The following is a 25,214-nucleotide window of genomic DNA, read 5'->3' as shown; positions in this document are numbered from 1 at the left end:
TCATACATTTATTAAACAAAAGTACCAACCACTCCAACACTATATCCCCCCCTGCTTTTAACATTTCTGTCATGATCCCATCAGTTCCAGCTGCTTTACCCCCTTTCATTCTACGTAATGCCTCACGTACCTCCACCACACTTACATTCTGCTCTTCTTCACTCCTAAAAGATGGTATACCTCCCTGGCCAGTGCATGAAATTACTGCCTCCCTTTCTTCCTCAACATTTACCTCAAAATATTCTCGCCATCTACTTAATACCTCCCTCTCCCCATCTACTAACTCCCCTACTCTGTTTTTAACTGACAAATCCACACTTTCCCTAGGCTTTCTTAACTTGTTTAACTCACTCCAAATTTTTTTCTTATTTTCATTAAAATTTCTTGACAGTGCCTCTCCCACTCTATCATCTGCTCTCCTTTTGCACTCTCTCACCACTCTCTTCACCTTTCTTTTACTCTCCATATACTCTGCTCCTCTTATAACATTTCTGCTTTGTAAAAACCTCTCATAAGCTACCTTTTTCTCTTTTATCACACCCTTTACTTCAACATTCCACCAATCACTCCTCTTTCCTCCTGCCCCCACCCTCCTATAACCACAAACTTCTGCCCCACATTCTAATACTGCATTTTTAAAACTATTCCAACCCTCCTCAACCCCCCACTACTCATCTTTGCACTAGCCCACCTTTCTGCCAATAGTCGCTTATATCTCGCCCGAACTTCCTCCTCCCTTAGTTTATACACTTTCACCTCCCTCTTACTTGTTGTTGCCACCTTCTTCTTTTCCCATCTACCTCTTACTCTAACTGTAGCTACAACTAAATAATGATCCAATATATCAGTTGCCCCTCTATAAACATGTACATCCTGGAGCCTACCCATCAACCTTTTATCCACCAATACATAATCTAACAAACTACTTTCATTACGTGCTACATCATACCTTGTATATTTATTTATCCTCTTTTTCATAAAATATGTATTACTTATTACCAAATTTCTTTCTACACATAGCTCAATTAAAGGCTCCCCATTTACATTTACCCCTGGCACCCCAAATTTACCTACTACTCCCTCCATAACATTTTTACCCACTTTAGCATTGAAATTCCCAACCACCATTACTCTCACACTTCATTCAAAACTCCCCATGCATTCACTCAACATTTCCCAGAATCTCTCTCTCTCCTCTACACTTCTCTCTTCTCCAGGTCCATACACGCTTACTATAACCCACTTTTCACATCCAATCTTTATTTTACTCCACATAATCCTTGAATTTATACATTTGTAGTCCCTCTTTTCCTGCCATAAGCTTATCCTTCAACATTATTGCTACTCCTTCTTTAGCTCTAACTCTATTTGAAACCCCTGACCTAATCCCATTTATTCCTCTCCATTGAAACTCTCCCACCCCCTTCAGCTTTGTTTCACTTAAAGCCAGGACATCCAGTTTCTTCTCATTCATAACATCCACAATCATCTCTTTCTTATCATTTGCACAACATCGACGCACATTCAGACTTCCCACTTTGACAATTTTCTTCTTCTTATTCTTTTTAGTAATCTTTACAGGAAAAGGGGTTACTAGCCCATTGTTCCCAGCATTTTAGTTGACTTTTACAACACGCATGGCTTACGGAGGAAAGATTCTTATTCCACTTCCCCATGGATATAAAAGGAAAAGTAATAAGACCAAGAACTATTAAGATAAAATCAAAGAAAACTCAGAAGAGTGTATATAAATCAATATGTACATGTATGTGTAGAGTGACCTAAGTGTAAGTAGAAGTAGCGAGACATACCTGTAATCTTGCATATTTATGAAACAGACAAAAGACACCAGCAATCCTACTATCATGTAAGTTTCACACTCACTTGGCAGGACTATCTACCAGCCTACTACCAATATATATATATATATATATATATATATATATATATATATATATATATATATATATATATATATATATATATATATATATATATATATATATATATATCGTAGGTAGTAGGTTGGTAGACAGCAACCGCCCAGGGAGGTACTACCGTCCTGCCAAGTGAGTGTAAAACGAAAGCCTGTAATTGTTTAATATGATGGTAGGATTGTTGGTGTTCTTTTTTCTGTCTCATGAACATGCACGATTTCAGGTACATCTTGCTACTTCTACTTACACTTAGGTCACACTACACATACATGTACAAGTACATATATACACACCCCTCTGGGTTTTCTTCTATTTTCTCTCTAGTTCTTATTCTTGTTTATTCTTATCTCCATGGGGAAGTGGAACAGAATTCTTCCTCCGTAAGCCATGCGTGTTGTAAGAGGCGACTAAAATGCCGGGAGCAAGGGGCTTGTAACCTCTTCTGTATATATTACTAAACGTAAAAGGAGAAACTTTCGTTTTTCCTTTTGGGCCACCCCGCCTCGGTGGGATACGGCCGGTGTGTTGAAAGAAAGAAGATGTATATATATATATATATATATATATATATATATATATATATATATATATATATATATATATATATATATATATGGTGAAGAGAGATGTCTTGCCGGCCGTTCGTTATCGGTTCCCCAGTCTTTCTCCCTTCATTTCAGCTGGCTACAGCAAACCCTCAGTTCTTTTGTTTGGAGAACATGAAATTCTCTCATCAGAGGGTGTTCAGCAGGGTGATCCACTCACTCCACTTCTCTTCTGCTTGGTAGTAAGAGAACTAATTTCCAGTCTATGAAGCGAGCTCAATATCTGGTACCTGGATGATGGCACTCTGGCAGGTACTGAAGAGTCCCTGTTAAAGGACCTACAACTGGTGAAGACACAGGGAGAAGACTTGGAACTCATCCTCAATCCCTCCAAGTGTGAAATCACAGCAAACCAGAAAATAATCAGTGCCGTGCGAAGAATCCTCCCAGAAGTCCCTACTACCACTCCGTCCATCAGTACCCTCCTTGGAGCACCACTGGGTCACCAGGCCATCGACACTGTTCTCAAGGACAAATTAAATGACCTGATGAGAATGGAGGAGAGAAAAAACGATCTTGATGCCCATGACGCTCTGTATCTCCTCACAAAGTGTCTTACTATGCCAAGACTCACTTCCTGAGGTGTGCACACTCTTTTGACAACCCAACACTTGACGAATATGACACACACCTGAGATCAACCTTTAAGAAGGCACTGAACCTGTCACTAGAGGATCGGCAACGGGATCAGGGAACCCTCCCAGTGCAACTTGAAGGTATAGGGGTGCGCAAAGCAACGCATGTAGCTTTACCTGCTTTTTTGTCTTCGTGTTTGGCTTCCAGTGGATTAGTCAAGAAGATCGTCCCCGAACACTTGAGACATGGTAGGAGCTCAAAACCCCAGGTTTACTTAAGTAGCGATGCGGTGGGACACCCTTACAGACTCCTCCAGTAGACCAGCTCCTCCCAAACAGCAAACACAGTCCCACTGGGGCAAACCAATCATGGACAACGTTCGTCTCCTAGCGGTGAAGGCACCACACTCAGGAGATTTCCTTCTAGCTGTTCCCATTTCCTCCCTGGGCACTCGACTAGACCCACAGGCCATTCGGATTGGTGTTGCTCTTCGCCAAGCCACCCCTATCCTCACCGAACATAGGTGCATTTGCGGCAGGGAGACAGCTGATCAATCCGGACTTCATGGTCTCATGCGTCACAAATGAGAAGGGAAGTACGCCAGATATGAAGAGGTCAATGACATCATAAAGAGAGGCCTCGCTACAGCCCATTGCCAAGCCCAACGGGAACCCCAAGTGCAGAGGTCTGACAGAAGTCAAAAGCGTCCTGATGGAGCCACTATGCTACCCTGAAAGGATGGAAAGCAGATTGTCTGGGACTATACCTGTGCCGCCACATTGGCAGACACCTACTTGCCATACTCCGTAGCTGAATGGAGTGGAGCTGCCAGCCACAGGGAGATCCAGAAGACCTGTAAATATGAAGACTTCTCCCCTTGCTATAACTTCATCCCAAAAGGGTCGGAGACCCTTAGAGCATGAGGCAAGTGTGCCCTAGAGTTCCTCAAAGACCTGGGTGAAAAACTCATCATAGATACCAAGGACCACAGGGCGACCAGCTGCCTCTTTCAGACTCAGTATTGCGATCCAGAGAGGAAATGCCTGCAGCATTCTGGGCACGCAACCCACTGTCGGGGAGCTGGACGAAATATTCGAGATGAAGCTCTGAGTTATCTATGTTCTTTTACTCTCTATTGTATTTTGGTCAATGTATTTTGTTTTTAAATAAAGCATATATGGAATATATAGGGGGTGGTAGGAAAAAATTTTCAAACAGCTTCAGGGAAAACCTTGAGTTTTCCTTGAAGCAAGTTTATTCTTTTCTCTAAGGATGAGGGTCCCCAGGACAGTTCTAGAGGTGCTACCTCCCTATATATATTATATATATATATATATATATATATATATATATATATATATATATATATATATATATATATATATATATATATATATATATATATATATATATATAATTTCCACTTACATAGGTAAATTTTTTGTAAGTATTCATGTGGAAATGTTAACTTAGGCTTAAAATGCGTGACTGCGAATATAAACAATACTTCAATGAAAAAATAAACAAGAAAAACCTACGCGATTTCATGTGTTAACACGCGTCTTCAGAGGAATGTGAAGTAAAGGTATAAGAATCACATTTTATGTTACGAGGTGATATGATACCTTAAACAATGAGGTGTTAAATCACTCAGTGAGGTGTTATCTCACTCAGTGAGGTGTTAAATCACTCAGTGAGGTGTTAAATCACTCAGTGAGGTGTTAAATCACTCAGTGAGGTGCTATCTCACTCAGTGAGGTGCTATCTCACTCAGTGAGGTGTTATCTCACTCAGTGAGGTGTTATCTCACTGAGGAAACACCTCATCTTGTGTGTGTTTGTTTGTATACCAATATTCGTGCCTTTGTGTATGATTTCTTTGTACATGAGCGACATAAACTTACTCGTTACTCAGAATGTAACGTTTTCGAACAATTGAGGGCAAACAAATGCATTTTTTTCGAGTTCCTTTTATTACATTGTTAACATGATAGCCACACGTGGATAGAACGCTAACAAAGCTGCACCAGCCACTCCGAGTCCTCTGTTAACCAGAGATCAAGACTATCATTATGGCAAGGTCTGGAGAGTGTTTTAACAGGGAGTTAGAGATGGTGCTGGTGGGCCCTGCACATCCTCACACATCCCGACACAAGCTAAAGCAAACCTACGTTTTTATTTCCGTACGCATAAACACACACACACACACACACACCGGTGCACACACCAATAGGTACATATGCACAATGCATACAGGAGTACATGGGACTGTTTTATGTGTGCCACATATGAACACTAACAGATGTATGTACTGTACATACTTGACTAATGTTGAGTTCTCGCTATCTACAAACATCTCTGCAACTGTCCAGTTTTACACATATGTACAAACTTTACGTTGCCGTCACCTTAACACCTGGATAACATAAACCACACATTTCCTCATGACAGGTATTTACAAACTAGGAAATAACCTCTGTTTTAGCCCAGATATTTGTGATTTTCATGATACAGCGAACACTTAGTAAATCATTGTATATACACTGACTCTCCTCTCACCGACGACATGTAAATCAGATGATACACGACTTATTGATCACTCAAGCACGAACACTTAGACTTTTATGAGCCGTTTACAACCCCTAAATACTTGGAAATTTATGAAATTGTAGATTATCATCGTTAATGGCTCATTTATACTTAAAACTAAATTTGTAAATGCTCTTTACATCAAAAAGCATAACAGGATTTTAATTTTCAATAAATTATTTTCATTCACAGTACAATATCTCTGAACATTTATAGGTATAAATAGATATCTTAGACACTAATACAAAGTCAGCGATGCTATCCAAGTATGGCAGTCTTCCCCCCCCCCCCCCCTCTTCTCTATCACACACACTCACACACATACACTTGCATCACACAGAAATAAGACATTCTTTACATATTCTACACAAAAATATCTTATCATTATCACCATGTGGTAGATGGAAGTTCGTAGACAAGTATGCTCCCCCTTCCCATACGTGCTAAGAACCTCACCACTGCCCTGGCTACATCAGAAGTAAACCCAGCTAGGTGGGCATCTCTAGGTATGTTGGCAGGTGCAACAAGTGAAGCTGGGACACCGAGCTGCCAGAGTGGGATCACAAGACACAGTGAATAAGACAACAAAACACTAGGCCTCTGTTGTTGGTTGACTAACCAGTACAACACATTAGCTTGACTAATACACATGTGCGAACCTTAAAATGAGGTATGTGAGAGTCAGCTCATAATTCGTCCTGTCTCCCAGGTTAAACAGTTATATGTATAGCTCTGCAAATATACACAAAGAGACATTCTTTGATGTAAGTTTTAGCAAGTTTAGGTTGTTAAGTTAGCTTTGCTGCAAAAAAAAAAAAATATGATACCCATAATTTGCAAAATAATATATAGCTATTTTTCCTGGGAATGGAGGTAATGATCTGGCGATTCTTATTGGACAAAGTATTGTCGAGAACACAACTACCTTCACTAATAACTACAAATAAATTATGTCAATGGGACCCTTGTTATCCCCCAGTTGGGGTCCCCGGACTCCAGTTTGGCAGCTAAAGTGATTGGTTTAAAATGATTAAAAATACATATATATGAGATTCCGTCGCCAGCACAGTAAGGTCCATTAATGTGTTATAAAACTAAGTAATGGAGCGTAGTGTAGCGGCAGCCTGAGTCTTTGTCTCTCATACTAAGCTGATTTACAAATGGTGAAGTAACAATAATACCATGAACTCTTTTTTATATATTAATTTCATACATTCATGCCTACACATAGATACACACACACACACATACACATTTATATATATATATATATATATATATATATATATATATATATATATATATATATATATACATATATATATATGTGTGTGTGTGTGTGTGTGTGTGTGTAACATATTTTTATATATAGTAATATCACATGTTTGTTTCATAAACTGTAGCATAAATATATGAGATAATGTTGTGGCTAACACAAACATCAATATATACTGTAAAGGGTCGAGTGATTGTTCTGAGAATGATGTTAAAAATAAATGAAGATACGCTCGTGCACTGCCATGTCGTGAATTTATGAACATATTAACTGCCATGTCATGAGCACTGCATATGTGAAGATATATACTGTCCTGTCATGAATATATGAGGATATACAGTATACTGTCATGTCATATGTGTATATGAACATATATATTTCCCTGACTTAAGAAAATGTATAATGAAAAATACTGTTATAATGTGAAGGCTCAAGTCTGGTGGTGACAACAATAATGAAAATTAAACGGACATAAACGTGACGAACTCAACATACATGGTAATTTTAACAGAAATTATTAATTCATCATGTAATAATAAATCGATATCAACGAACTGAGAAACGAAAAAAAATAATTCACCTCACTAACAGGCTGGTTTAACAAGATTAAACCAAACCTTGTAAAATCAGGTAAGGTATTAAAACTTTAAAAGGCTTTTATTCTCCGTTATTTATCAACACCTTTTTTTTACTAACTCTAGTTTAGCCTTGTCTAACTGCAATAATACCATCCTTTGTCCAGGCATATATGTGCCTCAACCAATTTTTGTGCAAGCGTATCTAACTGCATCAGTGCCAACTCTTATCCAGGTAAGTCCAACTAAACCTTCAACCTGAATCCATATATTTCTAACCATAAGTCAACACATGCCTCGGTATGACTAACTAGGCTGAAGCCAACAACATAAACAGTCATGAGTCTACTTAAATCATTTGTTTTCTATGTGTGTTTACTAACCACCATACACACCACCTAACTATATTACCTAAACAATAAATAATTAAAAACTTAAGCATCCGATTTTTTTATATATAAAATGTTGTACCTCATTCACTGCATCATTCATCTTCTAAAATCTATTTAATAATACGTATAAGCAATATTATCATAATTCGTTATACTCAACCTGGAATCTTGATACTGCAAAGATAGAAAAATAGATTAACTTTGCTATACTCTCTCTGTCTATGTGATTTCAGTTTTTGAAAATATATCGCAACTGTGATTAAAAGTTAAAAGGACTGATATTGTTTCAGTAATATAGAATGTATCGTGTATTAGATTAGAGAACTAGAAGACAATTGAGTAAACAGCATGTATGATCAGTGTCATACTTGGTTCCTAAAATAGTATGAACTGTGTCATAAGTCTTCCCTAAGACAGTATGAGCTGTGTCATGTCTTACCTAACACAATATGAGCTGTGTCATGTCTTACCTAACACAATATGAGCTGTGTCATGTCTTACCTAACACAATATGGGCTGTCATGTGTGTATGTGTGTGTGTGTGTGTGTGTGTGCGTGTGCGTGTGCGTGTGCGTGTGTGTAACTCACTCTGTATCAATGTATATACGAGCTTTTAACTTTACTGTTTACGTGATATATAAAATAGCGTTTTAGCAATTAGTATTTTAGTAATGAAAGAGAGGGAGAGAGAGAGAGAGAGAGAGAGAGAGAGAGAGAGAGAGAGAGAGAGAGAGAGAGAGAGAGAGAGAGAGAGAGAGAGAGAGAGAGAGAGAGGGAGGAGAAGAATCATAAAGGAAAAATATTTACATGTTCTTCTATATACATAAGACATATGTCTACTGTAGATGTGGTGAAGGGACTGAGATGTGAGGCAGACATAAGATAGTATCATATAAACACTATGTCTATCACACTCACTCACCACTACATAATCAGCACCGTATTATATTACAAGTTTAAAAAAATATTCTATTGGCATATACCCCCTAAGGAGTGTCTGGTTTCCTTTACTCTGTATTTAACCTCTGTACAACGTTTCTCCTTCATGTAGAGAAGAAACATCGGGCATTGTTACATGGCATAATACCTGGCCAGGTATTCATGGATATTGCAGTTGGCACCACATCACAATAATACATATTTTGTAACTTTTGATCAAAAAATTAATATATATTTTCTTCAGATCTTCAAGCCATAATATGATTGATTTAAATTGTGTATCTCATATTTACACGATATTTACACCCAATCCTGTGACTACAAATCCATGAGAAGACATCATTCTTGAAATATATATATATATATATATATATATATATATATATATATATATACAATGAGTATGCTTCGTAGGTCTACAACAAATGTGGACAACATAACAATATCTTCGTCAGTGATGAAGATGTGTGAGTGGCGTCCTTCTCGTCTAGACGCTGCCTCCCTCAACCTTCCTGACGTGAAATTAACTTGCAACAACAGCGGCTCTTATCCTAGTGCAAAGTTTTCTCTTCCTGTTGAAATTTTCAGCTTGATCATGTTTTACCATACATTGCTATAATGACGAAAGTGAGTTTCTCCCTACCATTCATGACGTAGTTCCCATTAGTGTGTGTTTGGACGAGCTTCAGCCATGGTTTATTAACTGCCACAGTGTTGGTTGCTAGTGTTGAGACAATGTGTATCTTAAGAATCCTCTACATTATTAATATCTAAATTAGAGATGATTATGTTAAAAAAATATCCGTAGCAATCTTCCATAGCGCTGCTCTCTGATTTAGAAAGAAATACTAAATTTTTCACAATAAATGTTTTTCATGGCATTGTTCACTCTTTTAACTGATAACAGCTTGTGTGAGGCACTCCTGTCATATCATTTTGTGTTGTTTACCACAGCCTGAGGTAGACTCCCAGTGTTTATACATACTGGTAGGACACGGCAGGGAACTTGGTGTTTTTGGGAGTAGTAAGTGTACCTCCATAGTTCCTGGCGTTGGCTCCGTTGGTTGCCTTCCTCAAGTTAGCACCGTTGCACACCCGCATTGGCTGTTGTCTGGCGCCATTGCTGCCACCACCCACGTCTGACACGTAGGTCTTCATCGAGATGTGTGATGACCCTGCGCCAAACACACACACATACACCAGGTTAGTGAATGCTGTGAGCAGTAGTGTTATAACAGTGTTATCACAATATTATCACCCCTCTCCGCCTTATCATATGTTTGCTATCACATATCCTTCACTATACTTTAGTCACAATTCATGTTGAAATGCCATCAAATGTTTGCAAACATATTCTTTAAGAAGAAATACAATTTGAAAGACAAGAAATTTCAACTTAGAGATTCATTTGCCGGAAAGGAAGAGATTGTGGAAGACACTTTTTTTTTTTTTTTTTTTTTTTTACACAGGGTTTGACAAGGTTAAGGATCCCTAGCTTTATTGACAAGCTAAGAGCTATTATTATTATAATCAAAAAGAAGCGCTAAGCCACAAGGGCTATACAGCAAGCTAAGAGCTGTTACCTACATCAGCTCATTTGAAAGCATTTTTATTGTTATGAGACATACAAGTAGGGAACAGGATGAAGTTGGAGCCATCTCTCTCTCTCTCTCTCTCTCTCTCTCTCTCTCTCTCTCTCTCTCTCTCTCTCTCTCTCTCTCTCTCTCTCTCTCTCTCTCTCTTTCTAGAAGAAGGAATGGAACCGAAAGATAAGTGAGTAACAAGTGGAGAGAATAGAGGAGACAAGACGTTGATAACAAGTGGGGAGACGTGAATGAGACAAAACAAAATGCATTTATAGTTTGACAGGTGAAATGAGACATAAAATGAAAATGTATAGCTTATTTAGATGATTTTTTTTGGACACTAAAGAAATAATTCTGAGAAAGGGGTGCTGTAACCAGAGAATAGCATTTAAATAAATAGCAACAATAATGGAGTGTCTGACCATCGCAGGTTACCCTGTGCAGGGTTTCAGGCGAACCAGAGCAGGAGATCCTAGTGGTGTGGACACGGGTCACTTCCTTGGGTTCACTCTCGTAGTGGATGCAGGGCAACCAGCCGGAGAACACCTTCTTAAACCCATTGCGGAACCTGACGGAAGCACAAAAGAAGACCAGGAGGTAGACGCTACAGCCAGAGTACACAGGTGGGAGGGCGGGACACGGGAAGGTGGGCACAGGTTCGTAGGTAAATGGCTAGGAACTTGTTTGGGCATACAATAAGACTACACGGAGGAAACCAAGTACTTCCTGAAAACACGGGTGTATCAAACATGGGAGGTTGGGAAGTAAATGTTACCATTATATAAGCTAATGGAGTGGTCGAAACTGGCAACAATTAAATAAAACGGAAGCTTAGTTTTTTCATCATATGCAGTTACTATAAAAGCTTAAGAGGGTAGAAAGTTATATATATATATATATATATATATATATATATATATATATATATATATATATATATATATATATATATATATATATATATATATATATATATATATATATATATATATATATGTACAATAGAGCCTGCTATAATATCTACACTCTACAGATACAAGGGAATTACACCAGCTGCAGCTACAGTATATACATTCAACAACTACAAGAAGAAGCAACAAGTGGTGATAAAAGAATAACTACATATAAGAGAAGGACACACAATACATACAGAAGGAACAGAGGCTAGTGATAAGGTCACTCGTATCGTAACCCTCGCAGGCACAAAGAGAACACTTTCTTGAAACCATTTCGAAATCTGTTGAGAAAAAATGAAAATTAATAGCAAGATAAATAAAGAAAGGACGATAAATAACGAAGGAAGACAGAGCAGAAAATAAATATAGAGGATTAACAGAAATGTTCAAGTAGACAGTGAAATATTTAATGAATGAAAAAAGACATGGAGGAAGAAAAATAACAAAATATTAAGAAAATGTTAATGAGTATGATATGGCAACAAAATCTAAGTCAATGAGCAAGAGATAGCAACACCGGGTGAGTCACTTAACAAGATAGCAACACCGGGTGAATCACTTAACAAGATAGCAACACCGGGTGAATCACTTAACAAGATAGCAACATCGGGTGAATCACTTAACAAGATAGCAACACCGGGTGAGTCACTTAACAAGATAGCAACACCGGATGAATCACTTAACAAGATAGCAACATCGGGTGAATCACTTAACAAGATAGCAACACCGGGTGAATCACTTAACAAGATAGCAACATCGGGTGAATCACTTAACAAGATAGCAACACCGGGTGAGTCACTTAACAAGATAGCAACATCGGGTGAATCACTTAACAAGATAGCAACACCGGGTGAGTCACTTAACAAGATAGCAACACCGGGTGAGTCACTTAACAAGATAGCAACACCGGGTGAGTCACTTAACAAGATAGCAACACCGGGTGAGTCACTTAACAAGATAGCAACACCGGGTGAGTCACTTAACAAGATAGCAACACCGGGTGAGTCACTTAACAAGATAGCAACACCGGGTGAGTCACTTAACAAGATAGCAACCCCGGGTGAGTCACTTAACAAGATAGCAACACCGGGTGAGTCACTTAACAAGCAACACCGGGTGAGTCACTTAACAAGATAGCAACACCGGGTGAGTCACTTAAGATAGCAACACCGGGTGAATCACTTAACAAGATAGCAACACCGGGTGAGTCATTAACAAGATAGCAACACCGAGTGAGTCACTTAACAAGATAGCAACACCGGGTGAGTCACTTAACAAGATAGCAACACCGGGTGAGTCACTTAACAAGATAGCAACAACGGGTGAGTCACTTAACAAGATAGCAACACCGGGTGAATCACTTAACAAGATAACAACACCGGGTGAATCACTTAACAAGATAGCAACACCGGGTGAATCACTTAACAAGATAGCAACACCGGGTGAATCACTTAACAAGATAGCAACACCGGGTAAATCACTTAACAAGACAGCAACACCGGGTGAATCACTTAACAAGATAGCAACACTGGGTGAATCACTTAACAAGATAGCAACACAAGGTGAATCACTTAACAAGATAGAAACACCGGGTGAATCATTTAACAAGATAGCAACACCGGGTAAATCACTTAACAAGATAGCAACACAAGGTGAGTCACTTAACAAGATAGCAACACCGGGTGAATCATTTAACAAGATAGCAACACCGGGTGAATCACTTATCAAGATAGCAACACAAGGTGAATCACTTAACAAGATAACAACACGAGGTGAATCATTTAACAAGATAGCAACACAAGGTGAATCACTTAACAAGATAGCAACACCGGGTGAATCACTTAACAAGATAGCAACACAAGTTGAATCACTGAACAAGATAGCAACACCGGGTGAATCACTTAACAAGTTAGCAACACAAGGCGAGTCACTTAGCAAGATAGCAACACAATATGAATCACTTAACAAGATAGCAACACAAGGTGAATCACTTAACAAGATAGCAACAAAAGGTGAATCACTTAACAAGTTAGCAACACCAGGTGAATCACTTAACAAGATAGCAACACCAGGTGAATCACTTAACAAGATAGCAACACAAGGTGAATCACTTAACAAGATAGCAACACCGGGTGAGTCACTTAACAAGATAGCAACACAAGGTGAATCATTTAACAAGAGATAGCAACACAAGGTGAATCACTTAACAAGAGATAGCAACACAAGGTGAATTACTTAACAAGATAGCAACACAAGGTGAATCACTTAACAAGAGATAGCAACACAAGGTGAATCACTTAAGATAGCAACACAAGGTGAATCACTTAACAAGATAGCAACACAAGGTGAATCACTTAAGAAGAGATAGCAACACAAGGTGAATCACTTAACAAGATAGCAACACAAGGTGAATCACTTAACAAGATAGCAACACCAGGTGAATCACTTAACAAGATAGCAACACAAGGTGAATCACTTAACAAGATAGCAACACCGGGTGAGTCACTTAACAAGATAGCAACACAAGGTGAATCATTTAACAAGAGATAGCAACACAAGGTGAATCACTTAACAAGAGATAGCAACACAAGGTGAATTACTTAACAAGATAGCAACACAAGGTGAAGCACTTAACAAGAGATAGCAACACAAGGTGAATCACTTAAGATAGCAACACAAGGTGAATCACTTAACAAGATAGCAACACAAGGTGAATCACTTAAGAAGAGATAGCAACACAAGGTGAATCACTTAACAAGATAGCAACACAAGGTGAATCACTTAACAAGATAGCAACACCAGGTGAATCACTTAACAAGATAGCAACACAAGGTGAATCACTTAACAAGATAGCAACACCGGGTGAGTCACTTAACAAGATAGCAACACAAGGTGAATCATTTAACAAGAGATAGCAACACAAGGTGAATCACTTAACAAGAGATAGCAACACAAGGTGAATTACTTAACAAGATAGCAACACAAGGTGAAGCACTTAACAAGAGATAGCAACACAAGGTGAATCACTTAACAAGAGACAGCAAAACCAGGTGAATCACTTAAGAAGATAGCAACACAATGTGAATCACTTAACAAGATAGCAACACAAGGTGAATCACTTAAGAAGAGATAGCAACACAAGGTGAATCACTTAACAATATAGCAACACAAGGTGAATCACTTAACAAGAGACAGCAACACAGGTGAATCACTTAAGAAGATAGCAACACAAGGTGAATCACTTAATAAGATAGCAACACAAGGTGAATCACTTAAGAATAGATAGCAACACAAGGTGAATCACTTAACAAGATAGCAACACAAGGTGAATCACTTAACAAGATAGCAACACAAGGTGAATCACTTAACACGATAACAACACAAGGTGAATCACTTAACAAGATAGCAACACAAGGTGAATCACTTAACAAGATAACAACACAAGGTGAATCACTTAACAAGATAGCCACACCAGGTGAATCACTTAACAAGAGACAGCAACACCAGGTGAATCACTTAACAAGAGAGAAATATACACAAAAACTGGAATTGAGAGTCAATAGGAGCTACTGTGTCATTTGTACCGTCCGTCTTGTCTGTGTCACATCACCTGTACACCGTGGTCTGGGTGTCACATCACCTGTACATCGTCTCCTGGGTGTCACATCACCTGTACATCGTGAAGGTGAATCAACAAGAGATAGCAACAAAAGGTGAATCACTTAACAAGAGATAGCAACACAAGGTGGATCAATAAACAAGAGATAGCAACACAAGGTGGATCAATAAACAAGAGATGGCAACACAAGTTGGCTCAATAAACAAGTTATAACAACGCAAGGTGGATCAATGAACATAATGTAGTAACACAGAGTGGATCAAAAAGCAAGGGAGGGCAACACAAGGTGGATCAATGAACACGAAATGGCAACACAAAGTGGATCAGTAGACAAGAGATGGCAAGACAATGTGATTCAGTAAATGAGAGATTGCAACACAAGTTAGATCAGTGAATGAAAGATGACAAACTAAGTGGTACGGGTTACAAATAATGAACAGGAGATAGTAACACAAGGTGGTAGAGACGACAAACAATGAACAGGAGACGGCAGCACAAGGTGGTAGAGACAACAAACAATGAACAGGAGATAGTAACACAAGGTGGTAGAGACGACAAACAATGAACAGGAGAGAGCAACACAAGGTGGTAGAGACGACAAATATTAAACAAAAGACAGCAACACAATTCAGAGAGGTTTGTTAACAACAAAACTGATGCAATATTAACACAATAAGCAGAAAATATACTTTGAAAGCGAAAGTAAAAGCCGAGGACATACCTAAAAGGTTGAGAGAATGTCAGCAGGTAAATGTCAGCAGTTGAGTAAGCAGGCACATGTCAGCAAGTGAAAGTCAGCGGGTGAGTGTAAGCAGGTGAATGTGAGTAGGTGTTCTTGCACAATAGGCATAATTAAAGCAACTGAAGAGGATTCTTTGAAAGGGTTTGGTCATGTTGAAAGTAAGGAGGATGAAAGGCCGTTGACAAGGATATATGGTTCTGGAGTGGATAGAAGAGGTGTAGGACCCCCTCGAGGAATACAGGGGTACCTCGGCTCAAGGGATTATTCTTGGATAGTTTAGTCTGAGTCCTGGAAAGAGAGCGAGTGGTAGTTAATATATTTTCGTATTTTGATCACTCTGATTTTGACTTTGTTTAAAAATATATAGATGTAAGTATAGAGAAATATACACAAAAACTGGAATTGAGAGTCAATAGGAGCTACTGTGTCATTTGTAACGTCCGCCTTGTCTGTGTCACATCACCTGTACACCGTGGTCTGAGTATCACATCACCTGTACACCGTGGTCTGGGTGTCACATCACCTGTACACCGTGGCGTGGGTGTCACATCACCTGTACACCGTGGCCTGGATGTCACATCACCTGTACACCGTGGCCTGAGTGTCACATCGCCTGTACATCGTAGCCTGGGTGTCACATCGCCTCTACACAGTGGTCTGATTGTCACATCACATGTACACTGTCGCCTAGGTGTCACATCACCTATACACAGTATCCTGGGTGTCATATCACCTGTGCACCGTGGCCTCTGTGTCACACCACCTGTAAACCGTGGCCTCTGTGTCACATCACATGTACACCGTGGCCTGGGTGTCATATACCTTGTACACCGTGGCCTGGGTGTCATGTACCCTGTACACCGTGGCCTGGGTACCATGTACCCTGTACACCGTGGCGTGGGTGTCACATCACCTGTACACCGTGGCCTGGGTGTCATATACCCTGTACACCGTGGCCTGGGTGTCATATGCACTGTACACCGTGTATGGGTGTCATATCCTTTGTACACCGTGGCCTGATTGTCACATACACTCTACATCGTGGCCTGGGTGTTTTATACCCCGTACACTGTGGTCTGGGTGTCATATACCTTGTACACCGTGATCTGGGTGTCATGTATACTGTGGCCTAGGTGTCATGTACCTTCTATACCATGGTCTGGGTGTCATGTACACTGTACATCGTGGCCAGGGTGTTGTATACCCCGTACACTGTGGCCTGGGTGTCATATCCTTGTACACCCTGGCCTAGGTGTCGTATACAGTGTAGGCTGTGGACTGGGTGTCATATACCTTGTACATCGTGGCCTGGGTGTCATGTGCACTGTACACCGTGGCCTGATTGTCATAGCTGGACATCGTGGCCTAGATGTCATATCCCCTGTACACCGTGGCCTGGATGCCATATACACTGTACACCGTGGCCTTGGTGTCATATCCCTGTAAACCATAGCCTGGGTGTCATATCCCCAGTACAACGTAGCCTGGGTGTCATATACACTGTACACAATGGCCTGGGTGTTATATCTCTGTACACCATGGCGTGGGTGTCACATGCACTGTATGTCGTGGCCTAGGTGTCATATATCCTGTTCACCGTGGTCTGGGTGTCATATCCCTACATACCGTGGCCTGGGTGTTACATATCCTGTAGACCGTGGCCTGGATGTCATATACACTGTACACCGTGGCCATGGTGTCATATCCCTTTACACCGTGACCTCTGTGACATACCACCTGCACACCGTGACCTCTGTGTCACATCAACTGTACACCGTGGCTTCTGTGTCACATCATCTGTACACCGAGGCGTCTGTGTCACAGCACCTGTACACCGTGACCTCTGTGTCACATCACCTGTACACCATGGCCTGGATGTCCCATCATTTCTATACCGTGCCCTGGGCGTCATATTTCCTGTACATCGTGGCCTGAGTGTCATATCTTTGTATACCCTGGTTTGGGTGTCATATATGTATACCCTGGCCTGGGTATCATATACCTTGTAAACCGTGGCCTGGGTGTCATATCCGTGTATACCGTGGCCTGGGTGTCATATTTCCTGTAGACCGTGGAGTGTGTGTCATATACACTGTACACCGTCGTCTGGGTGTCATATATCTTGTACACCGTGGCCTGGGTGTCATATCCCTGTATACCGTGGCCTGGATGTCATATTCACTGTACACCTTCGCCTTGGTGTCATATCCCTGTATACTGTGGCTTCTGTGACACACCACCTGGACACCGTGACCTGTGTCACATCACCTGTACACCATGACCTCTGTGTCACATCAACTGTACACCGTGGCCTGGGTGTCACATCATTTGTATACTGTGCCCTGGAAGTCACAATTTCTGTATATCGTGGCCTTCATGTCATATCCCTGTATACCTTGGCCTGGGTGTCATGAACCCAGCACACTGTGGCCTGCGTGTCATATAACTTGTACACCGTGGCCTAGGTGTCGTATACACTGTACACTGTGCCCTGGGTGTCATATACCCTGTACATCGCGGCCTGGGTGTCATATGGACTGTACACCGTGGCCTGGGTGTCATATCCGTGTATACCGTGGCCTGGGTGTCATATCTCCTGTCGACCGTGCCTGGGTGTCATATCTCCTGTACACCGTGACTTCTGTGTCACATCACCCTTACACCGTGACCTCTGTGTCACATCACTTCTACACCGTGGCCTGAGTGTCATATCCCATGTACATCGTGCCCTTGCAGTCATATACCCTGTACACCGTTGCCTGGATGTCATAGCTCCTGTACACCGTGGCCTGGGTGTCTTATACCCTGTACACCTTGGCCTGGGTGTCATATCTCCTTTATCCCGTGGCGTGGGTGTCATTTCTCCTGTACACCATGGCCTCGGTGTCATATCTCTTGTACACCGTGCCATGGGTGTCATATCTCCTGTACACCGTGGCCTGGGTATCATATCTTCAGTACACCGTGGCCTGGGTGTCATATCTTCAGTACACCGTACCCTGGGTATCATATACCCTGTACACCGTGCCCTGGGTGTCATATCTCCTGTACACCGTGCCCTGGGTGTCATATCTCCTGTACACCGTGGCCTGGGTGTCATATCTCCTGTACACCGTGGCGTCCCCACCGTGTCATCTTCATCCTACCTTGTGTCAACTTTAGAACATACTAAGTTATCTCTTCCCTCTAACGTGTAATTTCTACCAAAACGCAAGTCAACTTTTCTCTTCCCCGCGTCATATCTACCAGTTGCCCTGGTATATCTACCCTCCCCCGTGTCATATCTACCAAATGCCATATCAACTCCATCTGGTGTCATCACTTCAACCTGAGTTGTCCTGCATGTCTGCCTAAATTTCACCGCATAGTTGCAGTTTGTAGGCTGCAGTGTTGCCAGCTGTGAGGCAGCTGTCACCTCCACTCAAGCGCCCTCAGGCATACACTGTTACAGCTCTGCTTATATATTGTTGCCATTTCATATATACATTGAGTCGTCTGGTCCTTCTCCCACCCTTAGACATTCCTCGGGATCTTTTTCACTCCACTCTCATGAATTGTTGATATTACTGTATTTTGTTTTATCCTTATTCACACGTATGCTATAATTCTATGATATATATTTTTTGTGTTATAAATTGGTTATTTGCTATACATCTTTTTAATACGTTAAAATTTATTAAAAAAATAATTTTTGTATTGCATAAATTCTCGAGATCCCCGTTTCTCAATACTACTACTACTACTACTACTACTACTACTAATAATAATAATAATAATAATAATAATAATAATAATTAAATTGAGAGAGAAAATGAACACGATAGAAATAGTCTTCCATGTCGTATTAAACATTGGTTCAGGTCACTTGTATTAACTAACTATCCTAATATAGGTACACTCACCCCAGACACAAGCAACGAAGTAATTTATGACACTTTATACAACATATGTCAGGCATATCTTGGAGTACGCAACACCAGTATGGAACCCTTACCTCATGAAGCACGTTAAGAAAGTGGTAAAAATGTAAAGGTTCGAAACGAAACTAATCTTACTGATAAGGGAAACGAGCTATGAGGAAAAGTTAAAGAACGTAAACCAGATGTCATTAGAGGATAGAGGAACCAGGAGAGACGTGATATTCACGTACAAAGTACCATGAGGACATGACAAAGCTGATGGAAATAGACTGTTCCAGAGGTGAGAAACTGGTACTACACAAGGGCACACTTGGAAGTTTAAAACACCAGCTAGTTACAAGGATGTCAGGAAGTATTTCTTCAGTCTCATGGATGTCAGAAAGTGAAATGACTAGTAGAAGTAGGTTCCATACTTAGTTTTAAGAACAGGTATGACAAAGGCTTGCAAGGCTAAGAGGAAGCAAATCTAGTAAGCGACCCGTTAAGGAGCAGGTAAGACTCAACCTCAGCAGATAAGCGAGTTTAAAGTGGTGAATATATAGGTAAGAACTCCATTTGTCAACGAGTGTACAGCAACCACCACCCACTCCTACACCCCACCACCACCCACACCCCACCACCACCCACACCCACACCCCAGCACCACCCACACCCCACCACCACCCACACCCCAGCACCACCCACACCCACACCCCAGCACCACCCACACCCCAACACCACCTACACCCACACTCCACCACCACCCACACCCCACCACCACCCACACCCCACCACCACCCACACCTACACCCCACCACCACCCACACCCCACCACCACCCACACCCACACCCCAGCACCACCCACACCCCACCACCACCCACACCCCAGCACCACCCACACCCACACCCCAGCACCACCCACACCCCAACACCACCCACACCCACACTCCCCCACCACCCACACCCACACTCCACCACCACCCACACCCACACTCCACCACCACCCACACCCACACTCCACCACCACCCACACCCACACCCCAGCACCACCCACACCCCAGCACCACCCACACCCACACCCCAGCACCACCCACACCCACACCCCAGCACCACCCACACCCCACCGCCACCCACACCCCAGCACCACCCACACCCACACCCCAGCACCACCCACACCCCAACACCACCCACACCCACACTCCACCACCACCCACACCCACACTCCACCACCACCCACACCCACACTCCACCACTACCCACACCCACACTCCACCACCACCCACACCCACACCCCACCACCACCCACACCCCAGCACCACCCACACCCACACCCCAGCACCACCCACACCCACACCCCAGCACCACCTACACCCACACCCCAGCACCACCCATACCCACACCCCAGCACCACCCACACCCCACCGCCACCCACACTCCACCACCACCCACACCCACACTCCACCACTACCCACACCCACACTCCACCACCACCCACACCCACACCCCAGCACCACCCACACCCGCATCCCACCACCTCCAGGTAACCTCCAGGTAACCACCCACACCCCACCACCACCCACACTGGTGCCCCAGCACCACCCACACCCACACCCCAGCGCCACCCACACCCGCACCACACCACCACCCACACCCCCACCCCACCACCACCCACACCCGCATCCCACCACCTCCAGGTAACCTCCAGGTAACCACCCACACCCCACCACCACCCACACTGGTGCCCCAGCACCACCCACACCCACACCCCAGCGCCACCCACACCCGCACCACACCCCCCCCCACACCCCACCCCCACCCCCACCCCAGCACCACCCACACCCGCACCCCAGCACCACCCACACCCGCACCCCAGCACCACCCACACCCGCACCCCAGCACCACCCACACCGGAACCCGCACCCCAGCACTATCCACACCCGAACTTGCATCCCAGCATCATCTATACCCGCACCCCAGCACCACCCACACCCGCACCCCAGCACCACCCATACCCGCACCCCAGCACCACCCACATCCGCAGCGCCAGCACCGGCACACACACCCCATACTACCAGCACCAATCACACCACCATCCACGCCCGTACCCCAGCACCACCCACACCACCAGCACCAATCACACCCATATTACCAGCACCACCCTCATCACCAGTCCACGTAGCACCAACAGAACCACTAACACAACCTGCATTTCCCACACCACCAGTACTACCCGCATTACCCATACCAGTACCACCTGCGGCACCCACACCACCAGTTCACCTACACCACCAGCATTACCCATGCTACCCGCACCACCAGCATTACCCACACCACACGCATCAACAGCATTACACACCTGCAGCAGAACCAGCATTACCCACACCAGCAGCACCACCATCACCACAATATAAACACAGCAGCAGGTGGAGCAGAAGAGCTGCAGTGCTCCACAACAAAGGCAGGAACACGAGGGAGCAGCAGGCAAATGAGGAGACACTGAGATTACGCCCAGAACTCAAGCAACTCAGGAAACCTGGTATGAGAGACACGGAAGAAGCACGCGGCAGAGGGACATAGGACACGGGAGTGGGACATAGAAACGCACGGCAGTGGGACATAGATATACACGGGAGTGGGACAAAGAAGGACACTTGAATAGGATATAGAACACGGGAGTGAGAAATGAGAAGGCACGTTAGTGAAAGTCAAACAACTGGACTCTTCTTATGACTGATAAGAAGCCGCAAACCAAATTCTGGGTGAATTTATTGATACCGTATCATCGATATCCAGTAAAAGAGAAAGGTGGAGGAGGAGGAATAAGTGGAGGAGGAATAAGTGGAGGAGGAATAGGAGGAGGAGAAGCAGTATGTAGTGGGAGAAATGACTGATTGGTTGACTGACATTATCTTGGGCGTGCAGCAGGCACACATGAAGAGCAACGTGCTCAGGTCTGATATTTGGTTCTGTGGTGGAAGTTGTTCTCCAGGTCACCTGAAAGAAATTTCAAGAGAATACCAAAACGCGCGAATTTTCAAAAAATTTCCCTGAAATATCTGTTTTGAATTCACGAGTTAAGTTAGAACGACGACTGAAGAGAAGTTATCAATGAGTCTACAGGGTAAGCAAGAATAACAGTGAGATACTTGACGTATGACTACTGCTCAAACTACAGACACATCATTTTCACACACAAAAAATAAAGAAATAAAATGAACTATAACATAACAATGCAAAAGAAAAATAGGATCGCATTAAAAGAAAAAATGAAATTAGAAGAAAAGGTAAATAACAGTTATAAGGGAAATTTCCAAGAGTTATTAGTGAGTGCAGGCAGAGAAGACAGTAGCAGCAAGCAATCAAGTTAAAGATATCTTAAAGCAGACAAATTTATAAAAGTTTTAAACGGTAATTATGCAAAAAAAAAAAAAACTGTCAATAATACTTTCCTCATGCTGCACTAAATCTCTAAGCTTTGGACACAAAAAACCACCTATGATAAATGCACACTAGCAAAATATTTAAAAAATGCATTTCTCATTTAATTTTGAAATTGTTTTCGAATTGGAGCTGTTTCCTGGTGTCAAAGTAACATTATGTTTGTATTGTAACAACTTAACTTTTTATAAAAGCTCTATGCAACATTCTGAGATTAAAAACTTTCAACAAAAAATAAATTATCTAATAAACCTCTTAATGCCTTATATATAAACATTGTTATATATGAAGTGCACAAACATTTAACTTCAGGTATCGACGTAGAAAAGTGAAAATAACAATAAAAATGTTTACTTATGATAAATAGCTTAAAAAATTATACACACTTAAGGAACTATGCATAAATAGGCACAACTTTTGAATGTGAGAGCTTTGTCTGCGAGCTTCAGTAATGCTCAAGCTTCTCACAGCGGCCACGTCACATTTTTTGCCGCTTATACTGGATATTGTTGGGATTTGGGATTTTTCTCACACAGAATTTCATCCAAGCTAGTATAAGCATCTCCCATTAAAGATGTCACTATAAAAGGGATGTGAAATACCAACTCCTGTCGTTAGCTTCCTCGTTGATGTTCGAGTGGTTATCCAATGGTTTTATAATCACTACTGGCAAGTAATATAGCCAGGTAAATGAACTCACGTCTCATTTGTCTCAGGTCACTGGCTCGAACCTCTAAAGAAGATCACTACTTTGAGCACTTATTAATCTGTTTTTATCAAATTAAATTTTTTAGAACCTACAGAATGGAAGCAAAGATGATCTCATTATTTTCTTGAAAGATGTGGTCGGCCTCAACGTTCTGATTGTGTTGGTTGGTCACTGTATCCTTTTCTACTAACAAGATTTTTCTTATTTCTTTTAACACATTTCAATGTTTTACAAGAGAATTTAACAGGAAACAGCTCCATATCTACTTTTCTTAAACCTAAATCAATGAAGGCTAACTGGCACTCAAAGAAAAGGGAGACGTAGAGTTCAGTGGAATAAGGGAAGTGGTGTGTGTGCTCTGTTATTGTCACTTAGGGAGTGACTAGTGTGAGGGGTCATAAGTGTCAGGGGTGTCTTATAAATCGTCCTCTAAATAACAAGCATGTTATGCAGCATATTACAATGTGTTAGATTCTGCACAGTCTAAGCTTAGACCAACAGTTATTCAAGCTTAAGTTACTTTAACCTTAATTAACCTATATTAACGTCAATAACCAAATTACATAAATGAGAGGGTAGCATGGCAGAAGTGAAGACATCGCTGACCCTCCAGTTGTTGGAAACCACACGCTTGCTATTTACGGTGGAGAACTGGTATATTATTAAGAGTACACATGGGTGTGTATGAGGCACGGAGAAGACGCAGAGGTAACTATTTTAGGCTTATTGAGATAATAATGTCACATATTTTCAATATCTAGTTCTGGGATGTTTTTATAGCCAGTTTGAAGTAATATATATTATTTGCTAAATGTGTGATTTAATTTTTCTTCTATAATATAATAAAATACATTTTGGAAATATAGCAGTCGTTTACTCTAGTTTAACAGCTGCTTCTTAATAATTTGGAGACGCTGAATCCAAACCTGAACTTAGTTTTGCTCCAACACTTACACTTTCTGTGAAATAGAATCCCACTGTCACCACTGTTACTTTTCAGCTATATTATTGTCTACTGAGTGCTTGGTTAATTTAAGGAAAATGATTCATGGTTTTGTCTGATATTTTGTGGATTTATGAGATTGGTTTCTGAACTGGACTGAAAGCTTAGATTTGTTGGCTAATGTTTCTAGCACAGCCGAATATACATGCCTACTCATTTAACTGAAAGTACAACTTTCTTGTATGAGTGATGGTGAGTGTGTTTCCTGAGGAACAGCTTGTAATCCGGGTTCAAATCTAATTCACAACCAATAAACAATTTCAGAGGAAACTTGCAACGAAATTTCTTTCCCCTAAAATAATCGGTCCTGGACCTCTGTCAAGCCACAGCTTGACCCAGGACGTACCGAAGCCTCTTCTAAGGTTTCCTCTTCA

At 41.8% G+C, this 25,214-nt stretch overlaps 1 protein-coding gene across 1 annotated transcript in view; it reads right to left on the bottom strand.

The window, feature by feature from the left end:
• Positions 1-8,629: 8,629 nt before the first annotated feature.
• LOC128691617 (tachykinin-like peptides receptor 99D) overlaps positions 8,630-25,214 on the bottom strand; it is a gene marked incomplete at its 5' end in the record, with an annotated part of 139,361 nt that continues 122,776 nt past the window's right edge. The window contains 2 exon segments of the mRNA XM_053780447.2: positions 8,630-10,063; positions 10,897-11,042. Coding sequence (XP_053636422.2) covers positions 9,864-10,063; positions 10,897-11,042 — 346 coding nt within the window.

The sequence above is a fragment of the Cherax quadricarinatus genome, chromosome 26 (assembly GCF_038502225.1).
Source record: "Cherax quadricarinatus isolate ZL_2023a chromosome 26, ASM3850222v1, whole genome shotgun sequence".
NCBI lineage: Eukaryota > Metazoa > Arthropoda > Malacostraca > Decapoda > Parastacidae > Cherax > Cherax quadricarinatus.
The sequence above is the reverse complement of the archived record's forward strand: the minus strand, read 5'-3'. Positions and strand labels throughout refer to the sequence as shown.